This window comes from Centruroides vittatus, unplaced genomic scaffold, assembly GCF_030686945.1.
Source record: "Centruroides vittatus isolate TY-2023 unplaced genomic scaffold, ASM3068694v2 contig_799, whole genome shotgun sequence".
In the NCBI taxonomy this organism is placed as follows: Eukaryota; Metazoa; Arthropoda; class Arachnida; order Scorpiones; family Buthidae; genus Centruroides; species Centruroides vittatus.
This window is the reverse complement of record NW_027122516.1, coordinates 3,096,623-3,114,409: the sequence shown is the minus strand read 5'-3', so window position 1 is coordinate 3,114,409 and position 17,787 is coordinate 3,096,623. Positions and strand designations below refer to the sequence as shown.

The following is a 17,787-nucleotide window of genomic DNA, read 5'->3' as shown; positions in this document are numbered from 1 at the left end:
TAACTTTACAATTCACTAAAATATAGCACAATTATTCTATAATTCTACTGTTTTGTCTGCATTACAGAGATAACATTTAAATTTAAAAGTATCATACATCATAAATGATGAGGCTATATAGAACTTGCAGAATTTTGCAAGTTATTATGAATTAAAACTTGATCTTGATATATAAATAAATTTGTTTTGAATTTTAATGCCGTTGAAACATTCCAAAAATAAAAATCCCATTGTCATGAATGACCTAATATTTTTGTAGCAAGTTTTTAAGCAGCCACTTAAAGTGAGATATGACTTTGCATTTATATTTTGTAAACAAATTACTCTTTAAATTTAAAATTAACAAATTTTTTTATTTATCTTTTAATTATAATTAAATAAAATTACGTTTTTGGCCATCTCCGGGTTAGTTTAATCAAACTGCGGTCCCACACGCAAAATTAAAACAAAGGTGTAGCTACACACGGCACCAAATAAAAGGGATGCCAAATATTCTGCAAGTTTATAATATATTTGGATTATAATCTTTATTCCTTTTTAGGCAATAACTGTTTTCTAATAAAAGTTATTGCATAAAAAGGAATAAAGTTTCTATATTTCAAAGCCGAAGATGACTAAAAATGTTTGTTATATAATTGTAATTAATTGCTGAATTAAAGGTTACTATTTATTCTAAAACCAAATAATTGCCGGATTTAAATCAAGCTACTTTCCGCTACTATTAATAATTAAATAATGAGTAATTTGGTACTAGAGGTAGGCGTTAGGCACCATCTCTTATTCTATTTTTTAAATTTATTTAAAAATAAAAATGTTTTATTTGCTGGATTTTTGGTTCTGGGTGTTATTTATATATTTTATGGTTATATATTCAAATAAAAATGTTCACATTTTTATTTGAAGTAACAAATTTTATCTTTCCTATCTTCCAGATTAAATTTGTTCATAAAACATAAATGCAAAGTCGTATCTTACTATTCACTGTTTAAAAACTTTAAAACTTGCTACAAAATTTATTTGTCCAATTGTGACAATGCAATTTTATTTTTAGAATGTTTTCAGAGCATTAAAATTTAAAACAGGATTACTCGAATATCGAAACCATCTTGGAAATGTTTCCTAACTTTCCGATTCGTGTAAAGTCGAATTAAATACAAATAAAAGTAGTTGTTATGGTTTTAAATATTGTTTCAAAATCATCATCTCTCTAAATGAAAATTTTTAATGCTTGTTAATTTTAAATTGGAAAACAAAGTGCCATAATAAATGTAAAGAAATACTATTCTGTTAATGTATCACAATGGAAAGTATAAGGATTAAATAAATTAATATAACCGCATCGTTATTAGAACATTTATTTTTTATAAATATTACCCCATAAAATATATAAATAATGCCCAGAATCAAAAATTCAGCACATAGAACAAAGTATGAGAAAAAAAACAAGCATTTTCAAATGCTTTGAGCAACCATCTTCAGGTTAAAATAACACGTTCAGAAACTGAATGAGAAATGAAACGCTACAGTTTAAAATACGAAAAAAATGACGTTTGATTCTGTGTGTGTTATTTATATATTAGTTCCAGTATACTGCATGTACATTACCATAAAATACTTTCTATAATTTATGTCTAGTTTGTGTACTAATTCCAATAGTGTGAGTAATATAATAAATATACTGTGTATTCAAATATCCAACCTATAATGCCCAACAGATAATTTTAAAATGAATGTTTTCAGCTACTTTTAGCAGCCATCTTGAAGTCCCAATTCAAAATTTTAAGATCTAGAATATCAGTGCATGCAACTTTATCACACAACATCGAAAACTTGAAAATTAATTCAAACAACATATTTTAGAGTAGCTTAAAATGTTAATTTTACTTTAAAATTATCTACCAGACATTAAAGGTCGGATAGTATTTGTATTTTGATCCCAGTTGTGTATTTGTTTAACTCGTAATACGTATTTATTAAAGAAATTCTGAAACTTTGTTACTTTAAATTATCTTAACATTAAACCAAAACAACTAATTTATTTTCTATTTTATACAATTTTTACATAGAAAAATTTATTCAAATAAAATTGTTTTTGCATTTTTGGTTTGTAGTTTGTTAATATTTTATTTATTTATACAATAATTAAATAGTAAACTGAAAAAATAAACATTTAAGAGTTATTTTGCTATTTTATTACAGTAAGGTATGACTCATAATTCGAGTAAACAACGTTAACGATCTCACAATCTTTCTGCATGGAGACAATAAATTTTTACATAACGCCACTATTAAAATGTGCAGAATCATTCAAAAATGTGAATATTTCTTGCTTACGTCTTTGAATGATGCTGCATATTTAAAATTCTGAACCAAAGTCTTTTGACATAACCGACACTTTTTTGAGATGACGATAACAAGAATACATAAATTTCATCATATCGGTTTTGAAAAACATTTAGAATATGTCAAAAATGCAAGATTACGTAAAGGTGAAACATTATAATTCTTATAATATACACAAAAAACATACTCTTAAGCTTACATTTATCAAATATACTATTAAATAAAATTTTATTAAAGTAATCAAATGTTTGTTAGTCGTCACACTGGTGCAAAACACACAACGTCGGAATTTCGTTACAAAAATATGAAGACATTCTTAAGGTCGTTATATTTTTAAACAAATAAATTATGTTTATTTTAAGTTGTCGAATAATAACTCTATTTTGAATAACTAAAATATCTTTCTAAGAGATAGTTACTGATACATTTTCATATATTTAGCTTTAAGAATTTAAATTTGTTTATATTAACACTGGTTACTAAAGAAACTAATTGGTTAACGATTATTTTAATTATATAAAATTAATTTTTGATTAGTTAATTAGAATAATTTACTTACTGATTTCATATCGTAGACAATCGATGCCCCAAGCACTGCTAGCTTTATTTATTGCATCTAATTAAAAATTAATTAATTAATTATATGATAAAATGAGTAAGATTCTTATGATACATAAATATAGTATATTTTTATCATTAATTCGTATTTATTAACTTATTATCATACTAATATTATTATTATTATTAAGGAATAAAGCCTACTCAAAGGTCTAGGCTGAAGGAATGAAGAGAGCATGGAATGAGAAAGATACTGTGCAGATAGGATGAATCAGAAAAAACTTGCTCACAAAGGATGATAACATCCAGCATTTATACAGAAATAAGCCTGTTTCCTTCATAACTTGTGTGCGGAAATGGTAACAAAGTAATATAGAATTTAAAATGAGCAATTATTTGTTGTAATGTTGTCACAATGCCAGACTGCAATTTTTCGTCACGATGCTCTCCATTTTAGTAATGTCTTGTCTCTGTGCATCATACTTTCCCTGTTAATAATGGAGTTATGCCAGTCATCTATCTGTTTCCATTCAAGAGAAAATTTTTTAAATTGAAATAACATGACTTCTGGTCTCGATTTGAAGTTTATATATAGTTAACTAGGGCCTCCTGCCCCTAAGCTTTCCATATCTAGTCTTGACTATTGTCTATTAAACTTCATTCTTGAGATTAAGAAAGGATAGAGGGATGCCAGAGGGAATTTATAGGTCTACAATTTTTGAAAATTGCAGCCAAATTTATTTAATTATAATTATTAAATTTAACAAGAGATGCAGACTTAACTGTCTACCTCTAGTCAAATTACTTAATAATTAATTAGCCCTAAATATCCTGATAAAGGAACCTCACTGTTCGTTTAACATTTAAACAATTATATTATCATTTGATTTAACTTCAGTAAATAATTAATTTGAAATATTTAATTAACTTATTTAACAAAATTATATTTTCTTCTTTTAACATCAAATAAATTTCTGCTTCAGAGTGAAATTTTTTACAAAATGACTCCTCGGATGCATTAACGAGTTCTTTTATTCACAAAAATTAAATAAAACTATTTAATTTATAATAAAAATGACCAATCTGAAGATGAATTGCACCGAGACTCATCTGTATCAATCTTTTGAAATGTTTCTATGCAAATACCTCTTAATTAAAAACTACTAAATATTCAGATGCCTAAGAAACTTTTGCAAGCAGCAAAGATGACTTAATTACGAACGTTTTTAGTCGTATTTAAACACCATCTTCGGGTGAAATACAAAAATCAAACAAAGCAAAACATGGAACGTAACATAAAAATTCCACGTGCAACAGGGTTGCAATTAAATTGTTTTTGTTGCTTACAAAGGCTTCTCGAGTGTCTGAATATCCACAGTTGTAGTTTCAATTTCTTACATTAATCTACTAAATATTTATATTGTGTAAGAAATTTTAAATTTCTAAATTCTTGTTTGTCAGACTTTAGCGTAAATGCTCTCAAATTTTCCATTAACAGGTTTTTGAGCAAATTATATGACTCCATAAAATGTGAGACAAAATATAACACTGTAATCAATTAAAGAGTCCAGAATTTATCCAGATTTAAACAATTTTGGGACTATGTATCCCATCGTCAGAATCTATACAAATTGGAACAGAAATGTCAAAGACACGTTTCTAAAGCATTCGAGCATTCAAACTTTTAAAGTAAAGTTTGAAACTTTCAAATGCTCGGATGTTTTAGAATGCATCTACAATATTTTTGTTCCAATTTATATATGGGATGTGTCATACAAGAAATGTTTAAATTAGAATAAATCTTGGATTCCTTAATTGATTATAGCATTATAATTTCTTCTCATTAGTAGATTTTTTCCACATTTATAATACAGACTCTCCATACAAATCAATGGGTGTGGTACTCCAACTTATTAAATAACATTTATATCTTACTACATCAATTTCCGTGTATCTTTATTTTTATTATAGTAACTTGCCCTCTCTTTTATCCATACAATATAAAAATTGAATACTTTGGCTCGTAGCAGTATTATGCCGCATATCTAATCTGTTGGATTTGTGACATAAGACATATCCAAGTATTTGGCATTCCGAATGAAATGACATTCTCTTATCCATTAACTGAACTGTTTCTAATTTATCTATCCAATCTATATAGCATATTGGAGCTGCATATAAAACAGATTCCAGTGCTATTGTATCATACAATTTAAAATGTATATTTAAGAGACACTAAGATTTCAAATCTTTCTCACCCGAAGTAGACCTTTAAATAAGTTTGAAAGCATTTGTGAATTAAAATAGTTTGCTGGAATTATAAGGTGTAATTTAATGTTAAATATACAGTGAAACCACCATTAACGAACACTCCCGAATAGCAGATACATCTGCTTATTTAACGGACATTTTTACAATCCCCAGACCCTTCAAATAGGATATATATTATATTTACCTCTAAATAGCAGACAAATGTGTTTGTCCCGACAGGGTCCGCTATTTGGAGGTTAGTTATACTGTAGTTTCCAGTTAAGTTAATACATGGCTAGAAAATAATGTATTAATTTTTCATTATTGATTCTTATAATAAACTTTATGGAATCTTAATGTCATTTATAATCAAATTCATCAAATCTGCTAAATGCACATTTTCTCTATCTAGATATAATAATCTAGCTAATAAGTCTATTTTAAGGTTTGAGAACCGTGGCTAAACTTACCATGGGTTTAGCATGGCTCATAATAGGAATGACCAGACGGAAAAGGGACAAGGCCCCACCTTCCCCTATACAATTTTACACTTATATGTCATCTTTGATGGTACCCTATCACACTTTGTTTCTCACTTATGCATTATTCACTTTGAAATGGAAAAATTTAAAGCAATTACTTAAAAAAATGAAAAAGTGAATTATGCATTCACTTCAGCTTAGTCCACATTGACAGCAAGTTGCCAGCAAATATACATACAGTTTTTATGTATTGTATGACAGACATTTCTATTATATAAATATGTAAATAGCATACATCCAGTACGTTAATGGCAGAAGAATATTATTTTATTCGTATTAGTCATTATATATCTTTATTTATTATTACTATTTTTTAAAATAAATTGTCACTTTTCGAATTATCAGGCTATATTATTACTACTATTAATAATTACATGCTAAGTAATTTGCCACGAATGGTAGGTGTTACGTTTCATCTCTTGCTAAATTTAATAATTATAATTAAATTCATATTTTAATGATTAATTTAGAAGGTTCTGGTAGAAAGGAATCAGCCCGAAGTGGGACTTGAACCCAATTATGCAGTCGCATTGCCAGTTACGCTACCCAGACCTTTGAGTGATCATCACTTCCAGAACTATTAATTCAGCGTAACCGTATTCGGTTACTTTATGGCATCGGCTGAAGACGATTCAGCACTCACAGACTGTAACTCACTTTGGCACTCCGGCTATAGTATCAAACTGCCAAATTACTTAGCATTTAATTATTAATAATAGTATTAATATAGCCCAATACAATCCAGAAATCATTTGGTTCCAATACATTTAATTTATTATATATTCTATTAATAAACTCTGATACAGCAATCAAAGCGAAGTCATTAATAACAATGTTACTAAATATATAATGTTAATCTAGCAGCAAACTTTGTTCAACCAAATTTCCATTTTGTCAAATCACAGATTCAAATCTTACTTTAGACTTTTCTATCATTAGTTTTTAATGGAAATAATTTATAAGAGGAACTTAATATGTAAAACAATTTAAATAAGAAAATAAAATAAACTATTTAAGGAAACCAATTTCTAATTACGAGAGAAATGTCTTCGAGACTATTACCGGCTCAACAAACAAATCTGTTGGATTTTCCATTCATAAATTTCCAACTTCTCCACGTGAGAAAGAATGCGCACATCAGAGGTAGGCATGATAATTTGAACACCTGGGGAAGTTGGAAATTTATAAAGTTCATAAAAATCCATATACATTCAGTACTTAATTGATAGCATATATATTAGCCCAGAAAAAAATCAAATAGTTCCAGCGTTTTATTTATCCATTTTTAATATTTTTAAACTTTAATTAAGCTTATTATTTGTTTCAAACACAAATATATTCTAAAATGTATATATGACAGCAAATTAATGTATAATTAATACGTAAATTTTCAATCTATCAACAGAACTTAAAGAATTGTTTAATCAGAATCGAAGCATATAATGTTAAAGATCTAAGAATTCATTTTAATTTGGACTGAAATTCAAACCTTAAAATGTGTTTACTGCAATAAAGTTACTGAAAACAGTAAACAATGGGAAGAATTCAGTGTAATAAATATTAAAAAAAATGTACTCCAGTACTAAATAAATGAACATCTGTACAATGATTTATATACAGAAAATATTGTACAATATAAAAAGTACATTTAGATGTTAATAAATGAAGAAATTGTTAATTTTATATTGACAGAATAGCTACATTATTATACGTTTTAACAGAACTGATGAAGCTGATCAGAGAATACAGAAAATAATAATAAAGACTATAATTTATGTTAGCTCACGAATACCTAATGTAAATTAGCGAGCACCAATTAAGCAGACATTTAAGTTATTAATTGTAGGAAAAAAGGTTCATTAATCATATTTTTTACTTTTAATCATAATAAACTTTTGTTATTAACAAGTCAACAGTTTGAATTTGACACGAGACAATTATTCTTTCCACTTTGACTCCATTGAGGTAATTTGTTTGCTTTTAATTTGAAACAATACGTTATTAAACACCGAACAGCATTAAACTAGATTTATAAATCTCGTTTTTTACTTTTTTAATTTAAATATAACTTGAAATAGTTAATGCATTTCCAAAACAGAATTATTACATTTAGAAAAACAGGAATGAATTGTTTCCAAATAATTTAAAATCATAAAAATATTAAAAAATGATAAAATAAAGATTAGCACGACCGTTTTTGCACGACCAGTTTTTGAAATCTTCGTTCTTTTTTTTAAATTCGAATTTTTGTTCGTTTCTTTGTAAACATTAACTGAGAAAGATCTCTTAAAGGAATCGAAAACGTTTTTATAGAATTAAACATTATGCTGGACACGTCAAAGGTGTGAATATAATTAATTTTGATAAAATAAAGAAAATAACAGACAAATCTTTCTAAAATTTCACTTTTAATAGTATTATAATGTTATTGAAGGTTCAATTACAAATCAAATGATTGACGTGTGACTAATACAAGAAGTTAAATACTTTTCTGAGATGGAAATACCATTTCATAATTTAAGAAGTTATCCACGCGTTAAGAAAGAAACAACTAATGAGATGCCAACTGAATCAGCATAATATACGCTAGACATATGCCAAATCAGTAATCTAATTTGGTGTTCTTCGACCTTTTCACACCTGCGGACCAGTAAAAATATGTATAATATTTTGCAGACTGCTTCCTAATATTAAACTGCATTTAAAAAATCCTTTAACCTTAAAACAGAAATAAAAACCATTATAGATAATACTTTATTTATTAAGATTATTGTTCTAAAATTATAATTTTTAGTTAGTGTGACATCAGTCCATGAAATTTTTTGCAGATTGGCAGGAAATTTCTGCAGACTGGCACCAGTCTGTGGATCCAAGGTTGAAGAACACTGGCCTAATTTACATTGTTTAATCCACAAAATCTAGAGTTATAAAAAAATATACATATATATTTTATAAAGTTCTTTTAAATTTTCAAAAATTAATAATTCAAAAACTGTAGATTAGATTTTAGAAGGATTTTTATACTCTAATTAGTGCAGAAGAAAGTTTTCAAAACAATAAAATGTCTTCAAACTCAAAACATCACTGTTAATGATTTAAAAACCAAAAACACAAAAGAAAATTTTCATTTTATAATTATTATTAACAATTAAATTTCTCTCTTCATCACTATTTTTGATGAGAAATCAAGACCAAAAAATTAAATGCGAAATACAATCAATTTAAAGCTATGACGTCGACAACTCCGATCTATGATGAAAGCATGTTGTAGAATGATATTGAAACGAAAATTTGATTACTGATAAAATCAATGAATGAAAAATTTTTCTTTTGCTTTATTTATATTTCCAAACGAGACCCTTTGTACTTTTAATTAAATAGCAATAATCACATTTTGAACGCATTATAGGAAATTCTCATTACTTTGAATTACAATAGTTTGAAATTCCATTAGTTCGTTAACTGTACTCTTGTCCTGACCGAGGATATAGAGATTTACACGTTAAGGAATTTGGTTAGTTCAAAATACAGCTACTTCAAAATTTGAAGTGAAAATTCTATCCGAACTGTGATATGCATATGTTAACTCGTTCGTTTAGATCAAAGTGCCTCAACACTAAGAGAGAACAATAGACGAACAACTCTAATCTGGTCAATATGGCTTTGCTTTGACAGTAACACAGTTTTGGGTATCACAAAGAGAAATAAGGATAGTCCGTGAGTACATGGGTAAATGGATTACCCTTTTTTCTCTTATCTCATAAAACACGGCTGGTTTTCGGGACTGCAAGATTGAGCTACAAGTAGCAGATCGAGATTTTTGTAGGGCTCTAGGCTATTACATTTGGATAACTTACTACTTTTTGGGCTACTTTAAAAATTATTTGGGCTATGTTTCAAGGAATTCTACTTTACTTTTTATAAAACCTGTCTGACAACCTGAGAGGTTTTCACTGGACACACGCTGTTTACCTGCAGTTTATTTATATTATTATTATTATTATTAATTAACGAAAATAGCATTCTATATATGTAGCAGTATACCATTTGCTTAATAAATTACATCAGTTACATGGCATTTGACATATTGTACAGAAATATGTAAATCTCAGATAATTTGAAGTCGCTATTATTTTGTTCCTTGAATTTCGAACTAATGAGATTTCCTGTAATAAGTTTAAAACAGGTTTTAGTGTGAATGTGTTCAGGCTTCAGCCTACCACTCTGGGAAACTCAGAATGAAATTCAGCAAACAACCCCAGAATTTTTTGTGGGAGGACCCGATCCTTGTCACCCATTCACGCTGTTGTGGACTTGGTCAAACTCACAAATAGGTAGAGGAAAAAGATCTTAGTGCCCACAGAGCAAACAGAGAAAAAATATGATAAAATTACCAGGACAATAATTGTAAAACTTCACAAATATATAATATAAAAGACTATACAATAAAGAGTCTTCTTATGTCTTTTATATTATATATTTGTGAATATTATATTATATTTTATTTGTGCCACGTTACCAGAAGGAACTTTTTATAATGTTTGCATATTGAGGCAGACGAGTAGCCTCTAAATAAAGGTCGACTCCACTGTAAGACTTATTTTCTGAGGTGTGAAAAAAGGACATAAGAAGACACTTTATTCTATATTTATATATTTTTGAAAGGGAAAAAAATATGTCTAATATATTTAGATATTTAAAATAATTATTTTTCATCTAACATGAAATTTCTGATTAAGTCTCATTTATAAAAATGATAAGAAATAAATTAAAAATATAATATATTCTTAGAAAGCAAGTTTAAAAATATACATATTTGTTTACAAATAATACTAATTACATACTTCTGATTAATTTACATTAAGTTAAAATCCGAAATAATTAATGATGATAAACAAAAATTTGAAGGACGTTAATATTTTTAGTTTTAATAACATTAAATATTCTAATGTTTATATTAATACCAGAAGTCAATTTTCATAGACAAAATGATTTTCATTTTCTTTAAATATGTCAGCAAATTAATTTCAAAATTAATAGTAGTATTCACAAACCGAAACAAATTTAAACTTTTAATTAAATTTAAAACAAAAAAACTGACAATAATCACTATAATTTGTAATGAAAACTTGATTTTTATTCATTTCCATAGTTAAATTGTACAGAAACCTCAGTTGTAAGGAAGTTGTCTATAAAGTTTTGTTGTGTCTAAGAGAAAAAATTATAGAATTGTTTATTTAAAATTGGAATAGCTTACAAAGTGACTTCTTACTAACTACATAATGATGATCAGGGGTACAACTAGAAGGCAGGTTAGACATGTGCCCCAGGTGCCAGGTAAGAAGATGTCAAGAAGAGAGGACATGTAATTATTTTAATTATGTATAACATTATTTTCAAGTATATTATAAAAGATAATTTATTAGCATCAGACAAGAAGGTGCTGAAATGAAAGAATAAGTAAGGAGGAAGATGAACTAGCAGTGGCACAGACTAACTCATATGTGTCATCAACATCCTGAATCTCCAGAATATGAGAAGGTTGCTAAGATTTTATTTTGCTCCAGGTGACAGAAAGCCTAGTTGTGCTCATAATGATGTTAATTTATGTTTTTGTTTGTCATCTACCATTTATGATAATACATCATGATCATTAAAATTCAATTCAATGAGCTATGTGACAATGACAATGTCTTCATTACTTACAGAAATATGGTGTAAAATTAGTACAGTTAAAATAAATAAATTATATATCAGTCCTGGTCAACCCAAATTGTTTCACGGGCCACTTTGATCACGCGTAAAATTACGATGGGCCACAATTTAGGCAAACATGCTTTTAAAAAAGTAAAACAAATACAAAATGAGTAAGATTTTATTGTTATACCAAGAGTTCGTACTCGCACTTGCGCATTATAACAATAACAGGCAAACTTTCATTTATTTAATTGTTTTGGTATACACATAACGGCAAACAAAAGTTTTAATATATATATAATATCACTTAGCGGGCCACACAATTTAATGTGATGGGCCGCAGGTTGGCCAGGCCTGTTATATCATATAAACAATATATTAAACTTTATATATATATATATTTATGATATTCTATTGTAATCATAAATTTATGTATAAAACAATTAGTTTAGTTTAATTGACTGTTTTTGAACCATGGACTAAACTAAACCAATTGTCGTGACTAGGTGATTATTTACAATTATGACAAACACTTATTTCCTGCACATTGTTTGCATGGGCTGCAGCATGACAGGTCACAATTTGGATGGTGTTTAGCCTTGTTAACAATAAATGTATTGAATTTTAGCATTAGTTTAACTCTATACAGTGTATACTGAAGTTATCTGAATTAAAGAAAACTTTAATCAGGTTCAAATATAGTCGAGGCAAATCAGAGTCAAATTTAGTTGCGACTCAAAATGTAGATTGAGAGCAGTTTTTGCTTCTAAAACTGGGAAAAAAATATTGACTAATATTCAGCCAATATAGTACAGTAGAGAGTCGTTAATCCAAATCGCCGGTTATACGAACAATTTTCAGTCGGACTGTGTCGTGCTGAATCAAACATTTTTGATACTAAATTTACTTCTAAAGTATAATTTTCATGTTTTTATATTCTTTGATATATTTATTTTGTTTGTACAAAATAAAGAAATAATTTTTAACACTACAATAGCCTCGATTATTATTATAAAAATTTTTGTTAGGCTTAAAATCGACAAAAATTCAACACAAAGCGACACGCAACGGAGAAAAATTTGAACATCGGACAGGTTAATATATTTTTCGTACATAATCGGTTATCCGAACAAATCACTAATCCGAACAACCCCAGTCCCCAATTGATTCGGATTAACGACTCTCTACTGTATTTGTATTGTTTTCTCTAACCATATAATTATCACTTTTCCTACTTTTGATTATTGTTAATTCCTTTTAGCATTACGCTTTATATAATTATTTTTGTAATAATTAAAAATGACTCCATTCAGCTATTTATATTGTAAAAACATATATAATCACTCTATTGCTAAATGTAAAATTCTTAGTAGTGGTTTTATTTCACAAAAATTTATACTTATGTATCAAACTATGTCCTCAATAACATGCCATTTTCATCACATATATTATTTCTCAAATAAGCGGTTATTGTGTGTAGGTGTAGATATAGTATGAAAAGAAGGTAGCAACTTGCCAGAAAATGACCTACCTCCAAACAAAAAAAAAGTACATATATATCCATTATATGTATTTTATTATTTCAATAAATCCACATTTATATATATGCAAATCAATTCAAATTGTTAAGATACAAACAATACTATCCAGATTTTAATTAGGTTATAACATGGCTAATTAATTACAAAGATATTACGTAATTTTGACTAGAGGTATATAGTTAAGCTGCCATCTTGTACAAAATACATTAACTAAAAATAAATACAGTGGAACCTCGCATAACGAGGATAACAAATTGTAAAAATTTGTCTCGCTTAACAAGCAATGTTTCATATAACGAGTGATGGGGAGAGGGGAAGTCCTGAATTGTGCGCATGCTCCATCAGTTTGTGTTTAACACTAGTTTCTGCTAGCATCTTAGTGTCACTTTTGATCACATATTTTTCCAAACTTGTGTTCACACATATTACTTATAAACATCAACAACCATAGCCTGTTATATAATAAACATGCCAAATGATATGCCAAATTCTTGGGCTATGTAAAGGCTAATTATAGCCTTTACATAGCCCAAGAATTAAATAATAGAAATTAATTAATTTGACTAGAGGTAGGCAGTTATGCTGCCATCTTGTATTAAATTTAATGACCAATTCCAAATTAAATTAACTATTTTATAATTATTAAATTTAATACGAGATGGAAACATAACTGCCTACCTCTAGTCAAATTAATTAATTTCTATTATTTAATTATAGTCTTTACATAGCCCAAGAATTTGGCATATTGTTTGGAGTGTTTATCAAACATATTAGCTCTGATTTTTTTTTGTTTTTTGCAAATTGAATTCTCATTCCAGGATGGTTCATTCTGTGCTAGAAGAAAATATGATGATTTACGCTCCTTAACAACGGCACATTGTACAGTTTTCTTTGAATAAACGTTATACATAAAACATTTGAGTATTTTTTTCGGCATGGAATGCATTATCGTATTTTACATTAATTTATATGGGAAAAATTGTTTCGCTTAATGAGTGTTTCGCATTATGAGTACGATTCTGGAACGAATAATGCTCGTTAAGCGAGGTTCCACTGTAAATTAATTTAGAATATTCTGGAAGAAAAAGTCAATTCAGAATAAGACTCAAACCTGCAACTCTTGCTTATTGTGCAGATGCATTGCAAATAACACTACCTGGATCTGTTCTATCTTCACTTTTTGACCAATTAATTTAAAATACATAACAATATAAGTCATTCAATGCACCAACTACTGGCAATTATATGCACACAAATGGTTACAAGAATATAATCATCCATATCATGCCAATCATCTCCATACATATTATATGTTATATAACATATATATGATGTATTATTTATAATTAAGAGATGTGCAAATACTCAAACAGTAGAAAGTATTTGATATTGACAAACGATAAATTTAAATACTACAAATACCTCCAATATTGCACCATACCTACAGTCAATGGGTGGATCCAGAAGTACCCAAAGGGGGCTGACTCAAAAATTTAAATATTTGAATGATTAATAGTATCTTTTATTAACAAACGCATGACAAGTTTACTCGTGGATGGTCCAATACACCATATTTTTCATCATAAATGTTTTAAAAAAAATGTTTTGAAGTTCAAAAAAATAAATTTTAAATGTTTTTGTACCAATGGTATTCCTTGTATCTGCCCCTGAGTACAGACAGTCTTTTCAGCACTTCTGGTTTAATTTGTGACAAGAAAAGAAGCAAACTAAATTTGAACATTTTTGAATTCTTGTTTTCTTAAATAAAAATCTGCAGTAGAAAAGAATGAGAACAATTATTTGTCAATCAGTTTAGCTGAGATAAGAGTAGAATACTTAAAAAAGCTACTTTAAAATTGAAAGTCAAAATTAAAAGTTTGAAGTTGCATTTCTTAAAATTTAGTAAACTGGGTTTTTTTAGGCTTTCTTTTACTTTATTAATTTACTTAAAATATTAAAATAAATAAAAAAAAACAAGCTACATAATATATATTAAATAATTAACTAAATAAATTGTACAAATTATTTAGTTGACAATTAATTTTAATTTAGGTCACTAGGTATTCAGGGCATTCAAGTGTTCAAGATCTGGTTAATATTCGAATTTGAGAAAAGTGATATTCATCCACTTCTAATATAACTGTATATAAAACCAAGCTTGACATCGTTAATAAAGAAATGGTACCACTGGATTTTAATTGGCCACGTTAATTAATTAGCCGTATAATAGCTTGATTAAAAACTTAAGAAGACTTACGAAAAAATATATCACCTTTCTCAAGTCTATTCTTTTTATCCTTTTCACAATCCAACAAGGATAAAAAGAATAGACTTGAAAAGGATTATATATTTTTTCATAAGTCATCTTAAGCTTCAAATGAAGATAATCCTGGGTTATGTTGTCTTAATTAATGCAAATGTATGATTTTTAAGCCTGATTAAACTTTGGCAGTATTGTTTATTACTATACGCCAGACTTCATTTTACATGAAATTAAATTTTAAAATCTAGACAAATAATCCTGAAAAGAATGCTTTAATCTTAATTTTTTTGATTCACTTTCTATTGCAGAAAATCATGCAAAAAAATTTAGGTATATTTCATTCCTGTTTCTTACTAAAAAGAGAAAATGAGTCATAGAATAAAATGAACATTCAGATTCTAAAAATATCTTATGTTTTATGAATTATTTTTGTAAAAGTTAGTTTGAAAATAAAGTATCTGATGCACTTAAAATTATACATTGTTATTTTGTACGATATACTGTAAATTGAAGCATATAAGTTGATCTCAAGGTCTTTGGCTCAAAATTCTGGTTTAGACTTATACTTGCTATATAAGTTGCTCTCCAAATATATAGTAAGCTACTAGTAGGTAGAACTGAAACATGGATACAATATATAATGGGCTATTATAAAAATTTATAAGACTATCATTTTCATCGAGACATTAATCATAATACCTTGCAATATATGATAATACATATTATATAGCCCAAACACAAAAGGGGATGTGACAGAAGGATCTACATACAATACCAAGAAATTACTAAAAACCTTCAGAAAGTTATCTTAGTAAGAACTCTATTGGTAAACATTTTTGAGCCAAAATCAACACATCCAATAAAATTTAATAGTTTGTATGCAACAAAGTACCATGATATTACTGCTACAAACAAGATATAATAGCAGAATGTCACAATATTTACTTATGCTTCATTATCTGCATCAGTGATATATAGTTGGTGCTTCAGCTGTTGAAAATAATACATGTTGTACTATTCATTTATACTAAATTTTATTATTATATTAAACTCTATATTAAATGAGTTAAATAATGTTTACCAAACACATATTTTAAAAATATTTGTGGTGATCAGTTAGTGTTAGAGTAAGAGGTGAATGGCAATTGTTGAGCACCATTTCACTTGTTTATCACCATGGTGTTTTCACTTTATACCTATTGTATAAGTTGTAAAAATTTACTTATATTATGGCATATATGGCACTTGCGTTTTAAAGTTGACTTATACACTGCAATATCAAGTGGCATGTGGTGACATTTGATGATAGGGAAGCTGTGCCAGCCCTGGATAGAATCATTGGAAGCGTTATACGATATTTTGGTGTGTAGCATCCACGAGCTAAACTGCGTGAGGTTGGTGCTCCGTAAAGCACATGCGCAAATGCATATAAGCTTGCTGCTTTACACAATTCAGTTATTTTTGCCATAGAATCAGTCCTGTATTCGACAATACAGCACTTCCATTAAGAATATGCATATATGAATTTATATTCGAATATACAATAGCAATCTTATCATTTTTTTCACATGTAGTATAGAAATTTGTAATAAGATATGAAAATAATTGCACAAAATGTATTTATATTTTAGAAAATACAAGGAAAGCAGTGTTTCCACAGCTTCCATGTATGGCACGCCAATGCAGAGATATACTCTACGTGTGCATTTAACTTTTATGATGTCTGAAATGATGTTATGGATGATATTGACACAATGTAGATATTATATTTAAATAAATTCACTAAATATAGCTATACATAATACTGAATACATAATTTAAGAAATAATAATAATATAGCTTACAATTGTTGCTTATTTTACTGATACATAAAAAGTTTTATTGTTTGATACTAAAGTTTTGTGTTATTTTTGTAGTTCCATATATAGATTTTTTTCTGTTACATTAATTAGAATTATAATGTATAATTCCAACTAGATAACATTTAAATCTTTATTAAATATGTTATACTAAAAAATAAATCTATATTAAAATATATATACTATTAAGAATTTCATATTTAGCAATGGAGTAATTATATATGTTTTACAATACAAATAACTGAGTAGAATCATTCTTAATTATGCCTAAAATAATTATATAAAGCTTAATGCTAAAAGGATCAAATGCTACAATGATCAAAACTAGGAAATGTAAAAATTATAAGATTAGAGAAATTCACTGGTATAAGGATAAACAGAACTAAATAGATTAACAGTGAATGATTACATTTAAACAAATGTTTTCAACTTATTAAACAAGATATACAAGATTTTTGTAATGTGTTTTTGTCTTTATCTTGTTGTAATGCTTTTTCACACATTTATTCTGAATTAATTTGTAAATTATCATATTTTATGACATATAAGACACACTCCATTTCAACACAGAATATTTAAGAAAAAGTATTTACTACATTTAAGTTATTCTGCATAATAAGATAACTGTGGCAAGATATGACATAAATAGATTATAACATGTGTAAGTTGAGAAAAGGTTAATGCTTAAACTTTGGAAGAGTTGGATACATATGACAAATGATCAATTAATAATT

General features: G+C 27.6%; 1 protein-coding gene across 1 annotated transcript in view; it reads right to left on the bottom strand.

Moving 5' to 3' along the window:
- Stoml2 (stomatin like 2) overlaps positions 1–17,787 on the bottom strand; it is a 34,404-nt gene that overhangs the window by 8,110 nt on the left and 8,507 nt on the right. The window contains exon 6 of the mRNA XM_067278316.1: positions 2,903–2,959. Within this exon, the coding sequence (XP_067134417.1) occupies positions 2,903–2,959 (57 nt within the window). The remainder of the gene's footprint in view (positions 1–2,902; positions 2,960–17,787) is intronic.